Raw genomic sequence first — 18,819 nt, 5'->3', positions numbered from 1 at the left:
TTGGGGAGCTAAGATCCCACATGCCTTGCAGCCAAAAATCCAAAACATGATCAATGTTGTAACAAATTCACATAAAGAGTTTAAAAATGGTCCACGTCAGACAAAAAAATCTTTAAACCAAAACAACATGTTGACTATATTTACTCTTCTTAGTCACTTGCAATTTGAAGTCATTTAATTGGGATTAAAACTGTGAACAGGTTTATATGAAACACCAGCATATCCTCTTTTATAAAATTAATCTAATTCAGAGTTTTTATTTGGGGGGGCACTCAAATTTAGACTTAAACAGTTATAGCATAACCTTATAGCATAACCTGGTATTTATTTCTTACATAAAGTAGGAGTTAACAAATTTTTTCTCAGTGTTCAACTTTATTGGAGGATAAATGGGCATTCTTATTTCCCATCCTTATGCTGTTGTGATAATAATCATCTTTTTTTTTCCTGTTAAGTAAGTCCAAGATCACTTTCTGTCAGAAAATTAAAAAAAAAAACAAAACAGCTCCTGAAGTATTTTTAAAAGCATGAATGAGGCTCAGTTTCAGGCTCTTAGTGTCATTTAAAAAGTTTGAGACTCTCTTTGAAAATCATAGATGTGATACTAACTGTTGAGAATCCTGAGAATTCATTTGGGGTACCTTTAGTTGGAAGAATATTCAGTTTCATAATGTCAGTCAGAGGCAGATTTTGGGTATCAGAGTCAAGTTCTAATTCTGACTCTCTACATAACTGTAAACAGTATCACATACAGTTGTCTTTAGAATGGAATGCTGTGAAAGAAAATACCGTTTGATTTTCAAATGGGTAGGATTTAAAACTGTGTTGTCTAACTGGACATATTCAAATACTACCATAAAACCTTTATTTAAATGAATAACTGGTAATAAATTCTGTAGAAATAAATTATAAAATACTTAAATAAAACAAATGTAGAAAAATAATTTCTCCACTATATTAAGGAAAGTTTTCCAAAATTCTAATCCAGAGACAATTAGCATTAATTGCAATAGTTAGATGAGTTCATGGCTTTGCAAAATAGAACAAAAAAGTACTTTTTTGGGGAACAAGAATTATTTCTTCCTAACTCAAACACTGATGTTTGTCTTTCACAGGCAGAGAATGGCTTTACCCTGCATGTATGACCAATGTAAACATATGCTATATGTTTCCTCTGAGTTAAACAGACTTCAGGTATCTTATGAAGAGTATCTCTGTATGAAAACCTTACTGCTTCTCTCTTCAGGTTGGTAGAACACCTACTCTCTTCTAATATTCACCTAAATATTCAAAAGCATAAGAAACAAAGGTTTATTTGTATGTATACAAAGCACTAATAATTATACCAAGTCTACTATTTCCTGCTAGTCAGGGACCTTAGATTTTTCATAAATGTAAATTTTAGAAAGGTACAGCCAGTGATACCAAGATTCATAAGATAGATAGGTATCTTGGAGAAATGGAGAGGTATATGAATCACATGGCAAGGAGGAGGAGGAGGTCTCTACCGATCTGTAATATCTACAGCCTTCTTCCTTCCTGCAACCTTTGACAATGCCACTACAGAAGACACGGAGAAGGAATGCCAACAAGAATGATTTTCGTTTCTCTACTACACTGCTATTTGGTGACAAATTTTAGTTATACAATGAGTACTACTGTGTATAAGAAATTACGGATGAGACCTAACAAAACTTAAAAGCTTCTGCACAGCAAAGGAAGCCATAAACAAGACCAAAAGACAACCCTCAGAATGGGAGAAAATATTTGCAAACGAAGTAACCAACAAGGGATTAATCTCTAAAATACACAAACAGTTAATGCAGCTCAATATCAAAAACACAAACAACCCAATCAAAAATGGGCAGAAGATCTAAATAGACATTTCTCCAAAGAAATACTGACAAAGAAATGGCCAAGAGTCACATGAAAAGTTGCTCAACATCACTGATTATTAGAGAAATGCAAATCAAAACTACAATGAGGTATCACCTCACACCGGTCAGAATGGCCATCATCAAAACGTCTACAAACAGTAAATGCTGGAGAGGGTGTGAAGAAAAGGGAACCCTGTTGCACTGTTGGTGGGAATGTAAATTGATACACCCACTATGGAGGACAGTATAAAAAGTTTCTTGAAAAACTAAAAATAGAGCTACCATATGATCCAGCAATCCCGCTCCAGGACATGTATCTGTAGAAAACCATAATCCGAAAAGATTACACACACCCCAGTGTTCACTGGAGCACTATTTACAATAGCCAAGACATGGAAGCAACCTAAATGTCCATCAACAGAGGAATGGATAAAGAAGATGTGGTAATACACAATAGAGTATTAGCCATAAAAAAGAACAAAATAATGTCATTTGCAGCAACATGGATGGACCTAGAGATTGTCATACTGAGTGAAGTCAGTCAGACAGAGAAAGACAAATAGCATATGATATTGCTTATACGTGGAATCTTTAAAAAAAATGATACAAATGAACTTATTTACAAAACAGAAATAGAGTCACAGATGTAGAAAAACTTATGGTTGCCAAGGGGGAAGCAGGGGGAGGGATAAATTGGGAGATTGGAATTGACATATACACACTACTATATATAAAATAGAAAACTAATAACCTACCATATAGCACAGGGAACTCTACTCAATACTCTGTAATGGCCTATAGAGGACAAGAATCTAAAAAGAGTGGGTATATGTATATATACAATATAACTGATTCACTTTGCTGTACAGCAGAAACTAACACAACATTGTCAATCAACTATACTCCAATAAAAATTAATTTAAAAAAAGAAATATGGGAGAAACAGATATAACCTACAAAAGGTGTGCTTGATTACTATTAGAAGGTTGGTTAATGTAGCACTGGAGCTGGACTGCTGGACAGAGGTATTCTATCTAGAGTTTATAGAACGATCTTGAGAGTTTAGATGAAGTTATTGGTATATGAACTTCAGTGAGACTACTTTCAGCTAGCAAAGGCATACTAGAAAACTTCTGAAAAATAGAGTATCTTGTCTATCTTAGTAAAAATATGGCATTTTCAACAAAAAGAAGCCTTCATTCCATTAGTAACTGTGGTTTCAAAGTTGCTGAATAACTGTAAGCTATGGATGCTGCACATGACTGTATCTATTTAAGCTTTTCCAAAGCACACATCAGTATTAATGCCTTCATGCTATCTTCATTTTACAAAACGTTATTGAATGTCACTAGAGTTAAGGAATATTAATATTTCAAAAATACTAATTTTTAAGGTTATCTGTAGCAGTACTCTTGTTAAAGAAGTGAGCTTGATGTTGTTTGAGGAAACAGTTAAATTTCTGATCATGAGTCATTTTGATTGGTAATATCCAGGTACAGGTCAGTGCTAAGATACTAACCTTACTGGTAAAAAATGATGCTTTAAGTTTTATTATACATTCCAGACTCACTGAGCTATATGTTTTTGTTTTTTTTCATTGTAGATGGTAAGAAAAAGTAAATTGAACCAGTATGTATCACTGGTTCTTTAAAAAATAAAATCAGAAGAATGAAAATACATACCTTAAGATATAATTAGACTTCTACTCTGATAGAACACTGATAGGTATCCTTACCTCCTGCTAAAAAAAAATGCTGGACTAAAACTTTGTGCAGGCAGGTACTGAAAGAGGTAAGCTGCACTCTGAAGCTAGCTTTCTCTTAGAGGATATTTGCAAAGCCTGGTAAACTAGTATACTTAGTAAGTTTAAAGACAAGTGCAACTGTAAAAACAAAACAAAACAAAAAAACAATGATGGCTCTAAAGGCAGATTAGACACATCTGAAGAGACTTTAATCTGAAATACATATCTGAAGAAATTAGCCAGAATACAATTTTTAAGATGCATATATATATGTGTGTATACATGTATTCATATTTATATATGTGTGTGTTATGTATGTATGTAGATGAACAACGATAAGAGGCATGATTGAGGGAGGAGGTCTACAACAGTGCTTCACAACTCTTTTCGTGTCATAATGAACATAAAAAATAGCATTCATACATAGCACAACGAGGTAAATGAATAAGGCTACTTGCAGCCAGTGGCAACCAGCATAACAGACATTATCAACACATTTATAACCCATTCATAGCACACCAGTTGAAGAAAGCTCTGGTCTTATTATAATCATCAGAGATCCAAAATGAAAGGTGAAAAGATATAATGGCTGAAAACTTTCCAGAACAGCAGCAATTGAAGAAAGTGGAGTAAGTTTTTTCAGAAAGCTAAGGAAAAAAAAAACTGAAAAATGAGGGTGGCTTTCCAGTTTCAGCTCTCACAATTAAACAGCTTGGCAGTTATCACTCCCATCCTCACAAATAAGTAAAAGCTGAGCAAACTGACAGTCAATGACTTTTTTTTCGATCCATCAGTGAAGTAAGGTCACAGGGCAAACCACTACCTGAAAATCTGGAGAAACAGGCAAATACAGAGAAGCTCAGCCAAGATCAGCTTTCTGGAAACGGAAGCTACTGGAGCCAGTAACATAGGAACACTTACAGTATTTTTGATGAATTTCTGGAGATCAAGTGAGGAATAGCTGGCGTGTTAAAAACTCTGGGGACCCAGTCTTAGGGGGGTTGTCCCCCACAGTTTTCTGGGATTTACCTCCAGAATCCCCAGCAGGTTTTCAAGGTGAAGATCAGAGAAAGATTCCCTCATGTTTCTGACCTGGAGAAAAGGGGCAAATAGATAATTCCAGCCCCCTTTACCTTCGTGTCTCATGTAAGGGAGAAGAAGGAGGGAAAAAAAGGTTCAGAAGCACGTCTAAAGGTCAGAGCCTAGGGACTCAGGCCTACTATAATTAATTAAAAAAAAAAAACCTGAGATTTAACCATAAAAGTATAAAACACTCCACATCCCCAACACCTTACAACCATATTAACAGAGTTCCAGTATAATCCAGAATTACAGCTGGGAGAGCTACAGAACACAGCTATTTAAAGAAGGTGTTCTTAGGGAAACTCCAAGACAAAAGGGGAAAAAAATAAGAACAAGGAAATTAGAGGAAACTGAAACCTCTTATAACACCTATAGCTTCAGAAAGCCTTAAACACAACCTGCTCCTAGCCAGATTAAAAGCCTAATTAATTACCTCAGTTCTGATATGTCATATCCAGCTTTCAATTTAAAACTACAGTCTGGAGAGAAAAGCATCAAAACCAGACTCAGACATGACACACATTATAATTATCAGATAGGGAATTTAAAATGACGATTAATATATTAAGGGCTCTAATGGAGAAAGTAAACATATAAGAATATATGAGTTTTGTAAGCAGAGAGGTAGAAACTCTAAGAAAGAAACAAAACAAAATGCTAGAAATTAAAAATACTGTAATGAAAATGAAGAGTGCTGGGCTCATCAGTAGATGTGACACAGCCAAGGAGAAGAATCACTGAGCTTGAAGATACCTCAGTAGAAACTTCCCAGACTCAAATGCAAAGAGAAAAAGGAATGAAAAAAATGCAACAAAACATTCAAGAACTGTGAGGACAATTACAAAAGGTGTTAACATACAAGTAACGGGAATATCAGAAGTAAAAGAAAGGAAGGAACAGAAGAAATATTTGAAGCAACAAAGGCTGATAAATTTCCAAAATTAATGACAGACGCCAAAGCACAGATCCAGGAAGCTCGGAAAATACCCAGAAAGATAAATAAATAGCAAAAAATCTACACCTAGGCATATTTTACTCAAATGACGGAAAACCAAAGACAATAAGGAAATCTTGAAAGAGGCCAGAGGAAAAAACAGCTTACTTGTTCCTTATAAAGGAACAAAGATAAAAATTACATTAGAATTCTCATTAGAAACCATGCAAGCAAGAAGGTAGTGAACTATTTAGTGTTGAAAGAAAGAAAAAGATCACCCATGTAAGATTTGGTGTCCAGTGAAAGTCTGAAGGCAAAAGGAAGACCTTCTCAGACAAGAATCTGGGAGAATTAGTCGCCAGAAGACCTGCCTTGCATAAAATGTTAAAATAAGTTCTGCTGAGGAAAGGAGATTAATTTAGTTCAGAAACATAAAATTTCATTTTTCTTCTTAATTGATCTAATAACTGTTTAAAGTAATAATAGCAACAGCGTATGGGATGATTATAACATATGGATAAGTGAAATGAATGTTAGCAATGTTAAAAGGATGGGGGTGAAGAATTGGGAATACTGTTTTAAGGATACCTGCACTTCCTATAAGATAGTACAGTGCTATTTGAAAGGAGATGTAGATTCGTTGTAAATGTACATTGCAAACTCTAGGGCAGCCACTAAACACAATTTTAAAAAGAAGTAATAATTGATATACTGAGAGGAGAGAAAAATAGAATCATATGAAACACAATAAAAACTAGAAAAGGCAGAAAAAAGGAAATAAGAACAGTGAGTAGAAAACAGTCACAAACATGTAGATATTAATCCAGATATCTCAACCATTTTAAATTTGAAAGGCCTAAGTATACCAATAGTCCTTTTTTTTTTTAAATGAAGGTCAAAAGAAAATGTGCCACCACAGATCCTCAGTAAAGTAATATTAAAGGATGTACTTAGGCTAAGGAAAGTAATCCCATCTTTAAAGAGGGAAAAAAGAACAGAGAAAGTGGTAAATATTTAGATACATTTAAACTGACACTGTATAACAGTAATAGTGTCTTTGGGGAGTTAAAAAATAGAACTAAAGTACACAATAATTACATACATGCAAGAAGGCGAAGGTGGGCTTCCCTGGTGGCTCAGTGGTTAAGAATCCGCCTGCCAATGCAGGGGACACGGGTTCGAGCCCTGGTCCAGGAAGATCCCACACGCCGTGGAGCAGCTAAGCCTGTGCACCACAACTACTGAGCCTGCGCTCAGTAGGCTGCGAGCCACAACTAATAAGCCCACGTGCCACAACTACCGAGGCCCACGCACCTAGAGCCCCTGCTCCGCAACAGGAGAAGCCCACGCACTGCAACAGAGTAGCCCCCACTCGCCCCAACTAGAGAAAGCCTGCGCGCAGCAACAAAGAGCCACTGCAGCCAAAGATAAATAAATAAAATACATTTATTTTTAAAAAAAGGCAAGTTTGATAAGTTAAAAATGAGTTTAAATTTCAAGGATGACAACAAGAAATAGAAAGAGTGTACAGAGTATACAAAGTACATACCAAACCATGAGGGGTTGGGGGGAGAACATGGTAAGAAAAACCAATCCAAAAGGATAAAAGAAATGAGAGGTGGTGGGTGGGGAAGCATAAACAAAGGCATGATAAGAGGAAGTAACAAATAGATGGTACAAATAAATTCAAATATATCAGCAATTTCATTAAATATAGATGGACTAAATGCTCCAAGGCTCCAAGATGAAAAGATATAGAAAGTGCAAGACTGGATTAAGAAAACAGTCCAACTTTGTGCTATTTATAAGAGATATACCGAAATAAAGATGTTGAGTGGCTGATATACTATGCATAGTGTAACCCAGTGGTGGCAAACTTTCTGTAAAAGGGCAGATGGTAAATGTTTTCAGCTTTGCATACAGTGTCTGTCAGTAGTACTCAAACTCTGCCCCTTGTGACGTGACCACAGTCATCAACAATACTTAAGGAGAACAGGCATGGCTGTGTTTCAGTAAAACTGTATTTACAAAAACAGGCTGCAAGTAAGTGGGTCATTGCTGACCACTGCTTTACCCAAAAGAAAGCTGAAGCAGCTACATTATTATCAAAATAGACTCTAAGGCCCCCCAGAACAGTTCTATATTTAAAGATACTCATTAGATAAAGCATTCTACTCACCAGGAAAATAATTCTGAATATATGGCCCTGAACTACACAAAGCAAAAATCCCAAGGATTATTGGGGGTAATTTGGAATGGATGAAATTCTTTTAAATATAAATACTGAATAGGATTTCTCCCCTAATTATTTTTAGAATGAGGACAACCAGCATGGAAAAAAATGTATAAATAAGCAGTCATTATTTTAAAAATTAGCAGTAACTAGATTTGTAATATAATTGTAAAAATTAACCCACTTTAAACATGGCAGTGATAAGAGTATCACTCCTGATTAAGTGGCCTTCATTTTCACACTAACACTGACATCTCAGAAGTGTCGACTTTGCTTTATGGAATCAGGACGTTTTCATATGTATTCTTTGGTCTAATCCTAACCAAAATCCTATGAGTGATATACCACATTAAAAAATGAAGGATAAAAGCATATGATCATCTCAATAAATGTAGAAAAAACATTTGACAAAATTCAACATCCATGGGAGGGAGATGCAAGAGGGAAGAGATATGGGGATATATGTATAGCTGATTCACTTTGTTACACAGCAGAAACTAACACACCATTATAAAGCAATTATACTCCAATAGAGATGTTAAAAAGAAAAATTCAACATCCATTTATGATAAAAACTCTCAACAAACCCAGTATAGAGATAGGGTACCCGAACATAATAAAGGCCATATATGACAAGCCCACAGCTAATGTCATACTCAGTGGTGAAAAGCTGAAAGCTTTTCCTCTGAAATAAGGAATGAGAGACAAGGATGCCCACGCTAGCCACTTCTAGTCAACCTAGTACTGGAAGTTCTAGCCAGAGCAGTTAGGCAAGAAAAAGAAATAAGAGGCATCCAAATCAAAAAGGAAGAAGTAAAACTCTAACTGGGGTCTGCACATCCTGGGTGGTCTAATTATTACTGCCTGTTTAATTGTAATAAAGCTATTTGAAAAAAATTTTTTTAAGAGTTGTAAAACCCTCACTATTTGCAGATTATCTAATTTTATATATAGAAAACCCTAAAGATGCCATCAAAAAAAAACTGTTTGAACTAATAAATTCAGTGAGGTTGCAGGATACAAATTCATTTTACAAAAAATTAAGAAAATAATTCCATTTACAGTTGCATCAAAAAGAATAAAAAACATAGGAATAAATTTAATCACAGAGGTAAAAGACTTGTACGCTGACAACTAAGACGTTTCAGTGAAAGAAACTGAAGGAAATAAAAATTAAATGGACATTCTGTGCTTATGTATTGGAAGAATTAACATTGTTAAAATGTCCATACGGTTCAAAGCAATCAACAGATTCAGTGCAATCCCTATCAAAATTCCTATGGCATTTGTCACAGAAACAGAACAAACAATCCTAAAATTTGTATGGAAGCATAAAAGACCCAGAATAGCCAAAGCAATCTTGAGAAAGAAGAAGAAAGCTGAACACACGCCCTGGTTTCAAACTATATTATAAAGCTGTAGTCACTAAACATTATGGTACTGGCATAAAACCATTCACATAGATCAATGGAGCATAACTGAGAGCCAAGAAATACAGCCGTGCGTATACTGACAAAGGAGCCAACAGTATACAATGGGGAAACGACAGTCTCTTCAGTAAAGATGTTGGGAAAACTGGACAGCTACATGCAAAAGAACGAAACTGGACCACTATCTTACACCATACACAAAAAATAACTCAAAATACATCAGACTTGAACATAAGTCCTGAAATCATAAAAGTCCTAGAAGAAAACATGGGCCGTAAGCTCCTTGATGTCCGTCTTGGGGTTGATTTTTCGGATTGGACACCATAAGCCAAGGCAACAAAAGCAAAATAAACAAATGAGACTATATCAAACTAAAGAGCTTCTACACAGCAAAGGGAACCATCAACAGAATGAAGAGGCAACCTACCAAATGAGAGGAAATATTTGCAAATCATATATCTGATTAGGGTTAATATCCACAACATATAAAGAACTCATAGAACTCAATAGCAAAAAAACAAATACCCTGGTTTTTAAAATGGGCGAAGGACCTGAACAGACATCTCACAAAGACATACAAACAGTCAACAAGTACATAAGAAGGTGCTTAACATCATTAGTCATCAGGGAAATGCATGCAAATCAGAACCACACCTTACATCTATTAGAATGACTATTATCAAAAAGCCCAAAGATAACAAGTGTTGGCGAGGGTGTGGAGAAAAAGGGGACCTTTGTGCACTCTTCAGGTAATGTAAATTGGTGCAGCCACTATAGAAAACAGTGTGGAGGTTTTTCAGCAAATTAAAAATAAAACTACTGTATGATCCAGCAGTTCCACTTTGGGGTATTTAACCATAGGAAACAAGATATGGAAAAGAGAAGTGCATCCCCACGCTCACTGCAGAATAATTTATGATAGCCAAGATATGAAAACAGCCTAAGTGTCCGCTGATGGATGACTGCATAAAGAAAATGTGGTATATATTTTCGCTGGAATATTACTCAGCCATAAGAAAGAATGAAATCTCATCATTTGCAACAACGTGGATGGGCATTATGCTAAGTGAAATAAGTCAGAGAAGACAAATACCATATAATCTTACTTGTATGTGGAATCTAAAAACAAAAGCTCATGGACACAGAGTACAAACTGGTGGATACCAGAGTTGTGTGTGTGTTGGGGGGGTGGGTGTTGACGGATGGGAGAAATGGTTGAAGGGTTTAGAGAGTACAGACTTCTAGCTGTAAAATAAATAATTCATGGAGATGTACAGCAGGGTGCCTACAGTTAATAACATGATACTGTATATTTGAAAACTGCTAAGGGTAAAATCTTAAAAAGTTGATCACAAGAAAAGTTTTGTAACAATTTATGGTGATGGATGTTAACTAGACTTACTGTGGTGATCATTTTGCAATATATACAAATATTGAATCATTGTGTTATACACCTGAAATTAATGTAATGTTATATACTAATTATATCTAAATTTTTTTAAATAAAAAAAATGTTTTTAATTCACTGAGAAAGAGTAGGAAACGGGCTCAGGGACGTTATACTCAAGTCCACAGGGCAAGTAAGGATGAAAAAGACTTCCTTCTCCTGAACTCACTGCTTTTACTCTATTCCAGCATTTTCTAAGATGTCAGCAGCAATGAAGTTTAAGTTTGGGAAACAATGTGTTCCCCTCCCTGGACAGTGCATCATTATAGCTCTGAGAAGTCTTGAAATCCAGAAATCTGCCTAACTTTGTATTACACACTTAGTTTTGTTAAATTCTGACCATCAAATCCTTTTTTTCCTAATCATCATTAACACAGAACCAGAGTTCCTAGGAGCACACCTTAAGAAATGTTAGCATGCACGGAAGTCATGATCTCTGCAAGACTAAGTGAAACCATGGTTAACAGTCTGTTCACAGTCCCTCTTACTGGTATCATTTTTTGAAGAGTAGTGTAAAAAACTGATTTTATACCAACTTTATGATCCATGAGGTATTTTCTGTTTCTGTACATAAGGAAAGGCAGATGTTTGCTCCCCAGTAAGGCATGTGTGTAAGCCACATAAAAAATCAAGTTTCTTTTTAGATTGGAATTGTACCAACTCAGTATGTTAACACATTGATTAATAAAATGTATTGCATGCTGATTTTAAGGTCCTAATTGACTGGTGATATCACAGATATTCCAAGATGTAATTGGAAGAATAAACACTGTTTTGTTGAAACTGTCTATGTCTGTACCAGAATTAAACTCAAGGGCAGAATGACAGTCAGTGTATTATTCATTTGGTCTTCAAGTTAGCTTTGTGAACTAGGGGGGAAGGTGTGTACCAGCTCCATTCATAGATGAGAAACAAAGTGATAAACCCAAAGTTAAGTCTTCCAATTTTCTATTATCCCATATTCTCTCACGGCTGTATTTTCATAATCCTTCGAAAATGCTTATGTTTTAATGGAGTGCATTAAGAGCAGATAGACTATGTAAACCATGAAATGTGCTACTACTAATAAATGCCCTACTTGCATAAATGAAAAGTTATCACAAGAAAATTCTTTAATTGCTTACATCTTAACCTTTTAGTTCCTAAGGAAGGTTTGAAGAGTCAAGAGCTATTTGATGAAATTAGAATGACCTACATCAAAGAGCTAGGAAAAGCCATTGTCAAGAGGGAAGGAAACTCCAGTCAGAACTGGCAGCGGTTTTACCAACTGACAAAACTCTTGGACTCCATGCATGACGTAAGTGTCAAACAAAAATCCAAATATCAAGAGAGACATAAAGTATGTCCTGATTAGTGTATATAATTGTATACCACTAGTTGTTGGGGTTTTCTTTTTTTTTTTCCCCATTTATCGATTTTCGTGATGGTTTGATTTCAACCTATAAAGTTCAGTTTGGCACACATTTCTCCTAAGGCCAATTACGAAATACTGTTTCATCTAATTATGTGCATCTATCATCATGATGCTAGTACAGAATTTAACAGCACTATTTTTTTTAAAGGTAGAATTCCTTATTTTTGTATGAATTTATCCAGTAAGTTCGAATGTGTCCTTCATATACTATGGTACTGCAATTCTTCACGAAATACTTAATTCCATATAATTCTATATACAATTAAAGAAATTCAAAGATTTTTGGTACCTGAGTGCTCATTTAGGTAAACTTCTTTTTCACCTGGGGAATTCCAGCAGAGATTGGTATATTCTAAGTCAGAAATTATAAAAAAAAAAAAAAAATAGAGGCCAACAACAAACATGAGATATCCCTACTGCTAATTTTTTAAGACTGTTCATTACTATATATTCTCTTGCAGGTGGTTGAAAATCTCCTTAACTATTGCTTCCAAACATTTTTGGATAAGACCATGAGTATTGAATTCCCAGAGATGTTAGCTGAAATCATCACCAATCAGATACCAAAATATTCAAGTGGAAATATCAAAAAACTTCTGTTTCATCAAAAGTGACTGCCTTAATAAGAAAGGTTGCCTTAAAGAAAGTTGAATTTATAGCTTTTATTGTACACACTGTCAATCTGTCCTGTAGCAGTTTTTTCTTTTTTGTTTTTGTCTGGTTTTGGTTTCTGTTTTGTTTTAAATACGCACTACATGTGGTTTATAGAGGGCCAAGACTTGGCAACAGAAGCAGTTGAGCCATCACTTTTCAGTGATGGGAAAAGTAGAAAGTGATAGTTGGTGGATCCCAGAAATTAGAAACAATAACATGGGGGTAAGCTCCACTTTCAGAGAAGGATGGCACCTAAACCACCAGTGCCTGAAGTCTGCGTGATGAACTTTCTGCTCATACTTTTCACAGTTGGCTGGACAAAATTTTCTAGACTTTTTGTTGGTGTACTTTCCCCTGTATAGTTAGGATAGCACTTTTTGATTTATGCATGGAAACCTGAAAAAAGTTTACAAGTGTATATCAGAAAAGGGAAGTTGTGCCTTTTATAGCTATTACCGTCTGGTTTTAACAATATTCAGTGAACTATGCTTGCTCATTTTTTCTTATATAATTTTTGTATTCAAGTTATTGTACAGCTGTTTAAGATGGGCAGCTAGTTCATAGCTTTCCTAAATAAACTCTAAACATTAATCTTCTGTGTGAAAATGGGTTGGTGCTTCTAACCTGATGGCACTTAGCTATCAGAAGACCACAAAAATTGACTCAAATCTCCAGTTTTCTTGTCAAAAAAGTTCATATTTTGTACATATCTGCTTCAGTGGAGAATTACATAGATTGTGCAAATTAACCATCCTAACTGGTGTAGAGCACCTAGTCCAGTGACCTGCTGGGTAAACCATGGATTACAAAAGACTAATTTAAAAAAATTTAAAAATAAAACTACCAAGAGGCCCTGTTTGTACCTAACGCCCTATCTCTGCAACGGTTAGATGGCAAGAAAGTTGGTAAACTGTCTTTCAGGACCTTTTGTTGTAGTTCGTATAACTTCTTAAAAGTTATGATTCCAGATAACCGGCTGAAACACAGCTGAGAAGATTTTAATCTGTCCAAGTAATTCCTCCCACTAAACTTTACGCGCCCCCCCCCCAAAATCTGTAATATGGCAAAAGTGGCTAGACACCCATTTTCACATTCCCATTTGTCACCAATTGGTCTTTCTTTCCTGGGGGTACAGGAAAGCTCAGCTACTGATTTTTCTGATTTAGGACTATATGTCAGACTTCCGTGTTCGTAAAACTATACATCCCCTTGCATCCTTATGTGTGCCATGGAGTTCAACAAAAGTCATGTGAATTTCTCCTCCTCACTGTTGAGAATTATCATTTTAAACAAGATAGAAGCTGTAGTAGCCCTTTCTGTGTGCACCTTACCAACTTTCTGTAAACTCAAAACTTGTATTTACTAAGCCACAAGAAATTTGATTTCTATTCAAGGTGGCCAAATTATTTGTGTAATAGAAAACTGAAAATCTAATATTAAAAATATGAAACTTCTAATATATTTTTATATTTAGTTATAGTTTCAGATATATATCATATTGGTATTCACTAATCTGGGAAGGGAAGGGCTACTGCAGCTTTACATGCAATTTATTAAAATGATTGTAAAATAGCTTGTATAGTGTAAAATAAGAATGCTTTTTCGATGAGATTGTTTTATCATGACATGTTATATATTTTTTGTAGGGGTCAAAGAAATGTTGACGGATAAACCTCTATGATTTATAAATGTGTGCGAGCATTCATACAGGCAGCAGTGGGCTCAGAAACCAAACAGGTCTGCTCTAGAGGAAGAGGGAAATGGAGACTGGCCCTGTGTGCTGTGAAGGTTCGCGAGGCTCCGTCCCATTGAGGTCAGAGAGGAAGTAACCCTCTGCCTCCCAGAATGGCCACCCTTCTCATTCCAACAGTGAGTCTGTCCGCGCAGGTTTAGTTTACTGAACCTCCCCTTGCGCTAAAGTGTGTAATCAGGGGACAGAAAGGCGGTGCTTACACACCTACAGGCACCATCACGTACAGCCTCTCCAACAGTTTAATAAAAACAGAGGCTTTAGAAGTTTGGCAATAATACGCATAGAGGTACCAGCAATATGTAAATAGTGCAGAATCTCATAGGTTGCCAATAATACACTAATTCCTTTCTTTCCTTACAAGAGTTCATTTCCAAATGAGGACATGTTTATGTTTTCTTTGAATGCTTTTTGAATGTTCTTATTTTTCGGTATTTTAGAGAAATTATTTAATAAAAAATGTAATCATTTGCTTTTTGAATGCTCTCTAAAAGGGGCTATTCCTTTGTAATTGTTTAAATTGATCTCAAAGTATTTTTAAATGGTTTGTAACCCAGCTGGATGTGAAATTTTTGGTGCCTAAGAAATACCGCTTGAATATTATCATCAGCGACAGTGTTACGTTTCAGAAAGAGCTTCTGAAAGATAAATTATTATTCATTTATAGAACGCTGCAGAAAGCACATCACACGGGAATCTGGACTTTAGCCCCAACGACCTTGGCTCCCCCAAAATAGAGCTCAGTGAATAAAAGATATGTGTACTTTGTGGTTAAAAGGAAATGGACTGACACTCATAAAACTATAGGAGGCTGTACATTAAATGGAAAAAGAAGCTGTGACAATTTAGGATATGTGGGAAAGAAGAAATTTACCTGAATTATGTGTGAGTATAATTATGGATTTAAGTGAAGAAAGCTATGGTGCTATTTGAAAGCAGCTTCATCTTCTATGTATGTGGTATCTTGCCATCCCAAGCTGTTGACGTTTGTAGTAATTTCAGCGAGAGGTGACGTGCCTAGGTGACTCACAACAAATCTCGAAAAGTATTTTTAATTACTGGTGGAAAAAAGTGACCCTCTCTGTATTTTTAGGCCTTGCTATGGGATACTATACAAGTGCTTTGGGATATGTATACCCAACTGTATAAAACTATGAGGGAACCCTAAAAGAGCACCTTCCTTCTCCTGGAAAAAGACACCCCAAAAGGAAAACTAGCATGATTAGTGTTTATGAAGAGCTTAATATTTAGCATAGGATGAGCTCTGGATATGCATATAAAGAAAAGCCAGCCTCACTTCAGAACTGGGGGATGGGAGAATGAGCAATTCCAATTTCACTTATCTGTCTACACAACCTATTATCATTAAGTCTTATCATTTTAGTTCTCTGTTAAATATCCTAAAAGTACATCACCATGAGATAAACAATATTATTATACTTTGATCTGATAGAAGTCAAGAACTGTGGCAGCCCTCAGTGAGATTTTGATCTTGGTGGATCACCCAAAAGACTGTAGCTGTAGAAGAAAGTGTTTTTCTGTACCTGGTTTGAGAATTGGAAGAGAAAATAAGAGTGTAAGGAGGACATGTTAACCACTTGGAATGGAAGTTCATCATTTTCAGTCAGCCTGGTCCACCAAGGATTAGTTACCAGGTTTTTGGGAAAGGATTACCTTCTCTCTAGAAAATGCCTGAAAGAAGGATTTTATTTTCTGATGAAAGGCTGTATGAAAATACCCTCCTCGAATAACTTGCTTAACTACACATAGATTCAAGTGTGTCAATATTCTATTTTGTATATTAAACAAATGCTATATAATGGGGACAAATCTATATTATACTGTGTATGGCATTATTAAGAAGCTTTTTCATTATTTTTTATCACAGTAATTTTAAAATGTGTAAAAATTAAAACCAGTGACTCCTGTTTAAAAATAAAAGTTGTAGTTTTTTATTCATGCTGAATAATAATCTGTAGTTTAAAAAACAAGTGTCTTTTTACCTACGCAGTGAAATGTCAGATTGTAAAATCTTGTGTGGAAATGTTTAACTTTTATTTTTCATTTAAATTTGCTGTTCTGGTATTACCAAACCACACATTTGTACTGAATTGGCAGTAAATGTTAGTTAGCCATTTACAGCAATGCCAAATATGGAGAAACATAATAAAAAAAAATCTGCTTTTTCATTATATGACTCCAACATGCTTTTGTAGAACTCATGCAGTTCCAATTTTCCTGCTTTTTTCCTCCCTCTTCTACTGAAGGTGGAGTTACCACTTCAGGGAGCTTAAGATGCTAAAGTGGACATTTAAATGTCAATGTGGCAATGGTTACATGCTAATATGGCAGAAATTCAAAATGAGCTTAACTCTGGCTTCAAAGACCCGAAGGCTGTCCCATCTATGCCTCAAATGGTCATGTACCAACTACTGCAAAGGCTGTTAAGGGAAGGAAGCACTCACTCACTCCTAAGCCTTCAACTATAACAGTCTTTCTTTATCATGAAAATTGATATTTTATGTAAATAAATGTATTATCTAGTCAAAATTCTTATCTTAATTTCAAATCAGCTCTTTCTTCAGAAAAGGACATAAATATTTAGTAAATATAGCAATCTATATAATATTTCCAAAAGCATATTGTGTTCAGGTCATATCCATGAACTGGATGATCTAACAAACTTTCCTATCAATACTCTTCTCTCCACAAGTGACCTCCATCCCTAAGGAAAGGGTATTATGATTTTAAAACCAAGTTTGCCTTACCCGTCATATGTGCGCCAAGTATTTGCTATGTACCCACTATATGATAAATACTGAAGCTAGAATATGAACAAGAGAAATACTATTGCTACCCTCAGTCACTTGCAAAAGTGTAAACAAACCTCCTTTCCCAGTGTCTTAAGGTACAATGCAGAAGTGCCAGATGATATGGCACCAGTATGCATACACATTATTGCTTTACCATTCACTTCAAGTATTAGCCTTACATTTGTTGAACACTTTCACATACATTATACTAGTTAATCCTCGCCTACCCAATAAATGAACGAAATAAAAACAAATTCTGAGGAAGACATTAACTCTGTTTTATAAAAAAGGGGAAAAGCTCAGAGTTGAAACTGATTCATACCTGCTAACTCCCATTTTATTGAAGTTTGAATGAAAAATCTTTGTAATGAGGCCATATTTATCACATGTCAGAGAACATGCCTCTAGTCTACAAGCTCCCAGGGAACTGGTGTTGTTTTTCTGTTGTTAAACTAAGCTAGTGTTTCACATTTACTGAGCACTTACTTTGTGCCAGGCATCATGTTTCAATATATTATCTCATTTAAACTTAGCAACCCTATAAAGTGCTACTATAAAGTAGTACTATTAACCTCATTGTATTCATATGAGGAGACTGTGGCTTAAACAACTAACTTGCCTAGGTCACAAAGCTTGGAAGTGGTTAAGTACGACTTTTTTTTTTTTTTTTTTTAAACACTGGGCATCTGGCTCAAAAGTCCATGTTCTTAAGCACTACTGAGAAATTATTAATACGAAGCTCCTAACTAGATTAAATGAACCTATACTGACCATTCTATATCAGCCTTTTGACATGATCTCATTTAATCTAATCATTTTTACTACCATATCAATTTTGACTTACACATTTAACAATGATAATTCCTTCTCTTAAAAACATGTGTCCTGGGCTTCCCTGGTGGCACAGTGGTTAAGAATCCGCCTGCCGACGCAGGGGACACAGGTTTGAGCCCTGGTCTGGGAAGATCCCACGTGTCGTGGGGCAACTAAGCCTGTGCGCCACAACTACTGAGCCTGCGCTCTAGACCCCGCGAGCCACAACTACTGAAGCCTGTGCGCCTAGAGCCCGTGCCCCGCAACAAAGAGAAGCCACCGCAGTGAGAGGCCCGTGCACAGCAACAAAGGAGCGCCCGCTCGCCGCAACTAGAGAAAGCCCATGTGCAGCAACAAAGACCCAACGCAGTCATAAATAAATTAAAAGGTTTATTTTAAAATAAACATGTGTCCTGTCCCTTGGGGGTGTTGATAGTAGAAACAGCTGCCCAGAGATGACAATACCCTTTGGTTTGTCAAATATACAAGGAACCTGCCTCACTAACAAAGGAAAATCAACAAACTTATTTCTTCAAGCTATATAGGGCACATAGGCTACACTCAAAGTGAGGAAGACAGTTGTTTATAAATGAAAATTGATGCAAAATTTACTCTTAGTTTGGCAAG

The 18,819-nt window shown here is 35.8% G+C and overlaps 1 protein-coding gene across 8 annotated transcripts in view; it reads left to right on the top strand.

The window, feature by feature from the left end:
* NR3C1 (nuclear receptor subfamily 3 group C member 1) overlaps positions 1-18,069 on the top strand; it is a 130,749-nt gene extending 112,680 nt beyond the window's left edge. For 7 of the 8 annotated variants that reach the window (XM_089909440.1, XM_022589990.2, XM_022589987.3 and 4 more), the window contains exons 7-9: positions 1,116-1,246; positions 11,888-12,045; positions 12,624-18,069. In XM_089909440.1, the coding sequence (XP_089765566.1) occupies positions 1,116-1,246; positions 11,888-12,045; positions 12,624-12,776 (442 nt within the window). In that variant the 3' untranslated portion in view covers positions 12,777-18,069. The remainder of the gene's footprint in view (positions 1-1,115; positions 1,247-11,887; positions 12,046-12,623) is intronic. The other variant, XM_089909441.1, reaches the window with a different exon arrangement.
* Positions 18,070-18,819: the final 750 nt, after the last annotated feature.

This window comes from Delphinapterus leucas, chromosome 3 (genome assembly GCF_059928025.1).
Source record: "Delphinapterus leucas isolate spDelLeu-1000000601 "Yukka" chromosome 3, BTC_Dleu_Yukka2, whole genome shotgun sequence".
Classification (NCBI taxonomy): Eukaryota; Metazoa; Chordata; class Mammalia; order Artiodactyla; family Monodontidae; genus Delphinapterus; species Delphinapterus leucas.
The sequence above is the reverse complement of the archived record's forward strand: the minus strand, read 5'-3'. Positions and strand labels throughout refer to the sequence as shown.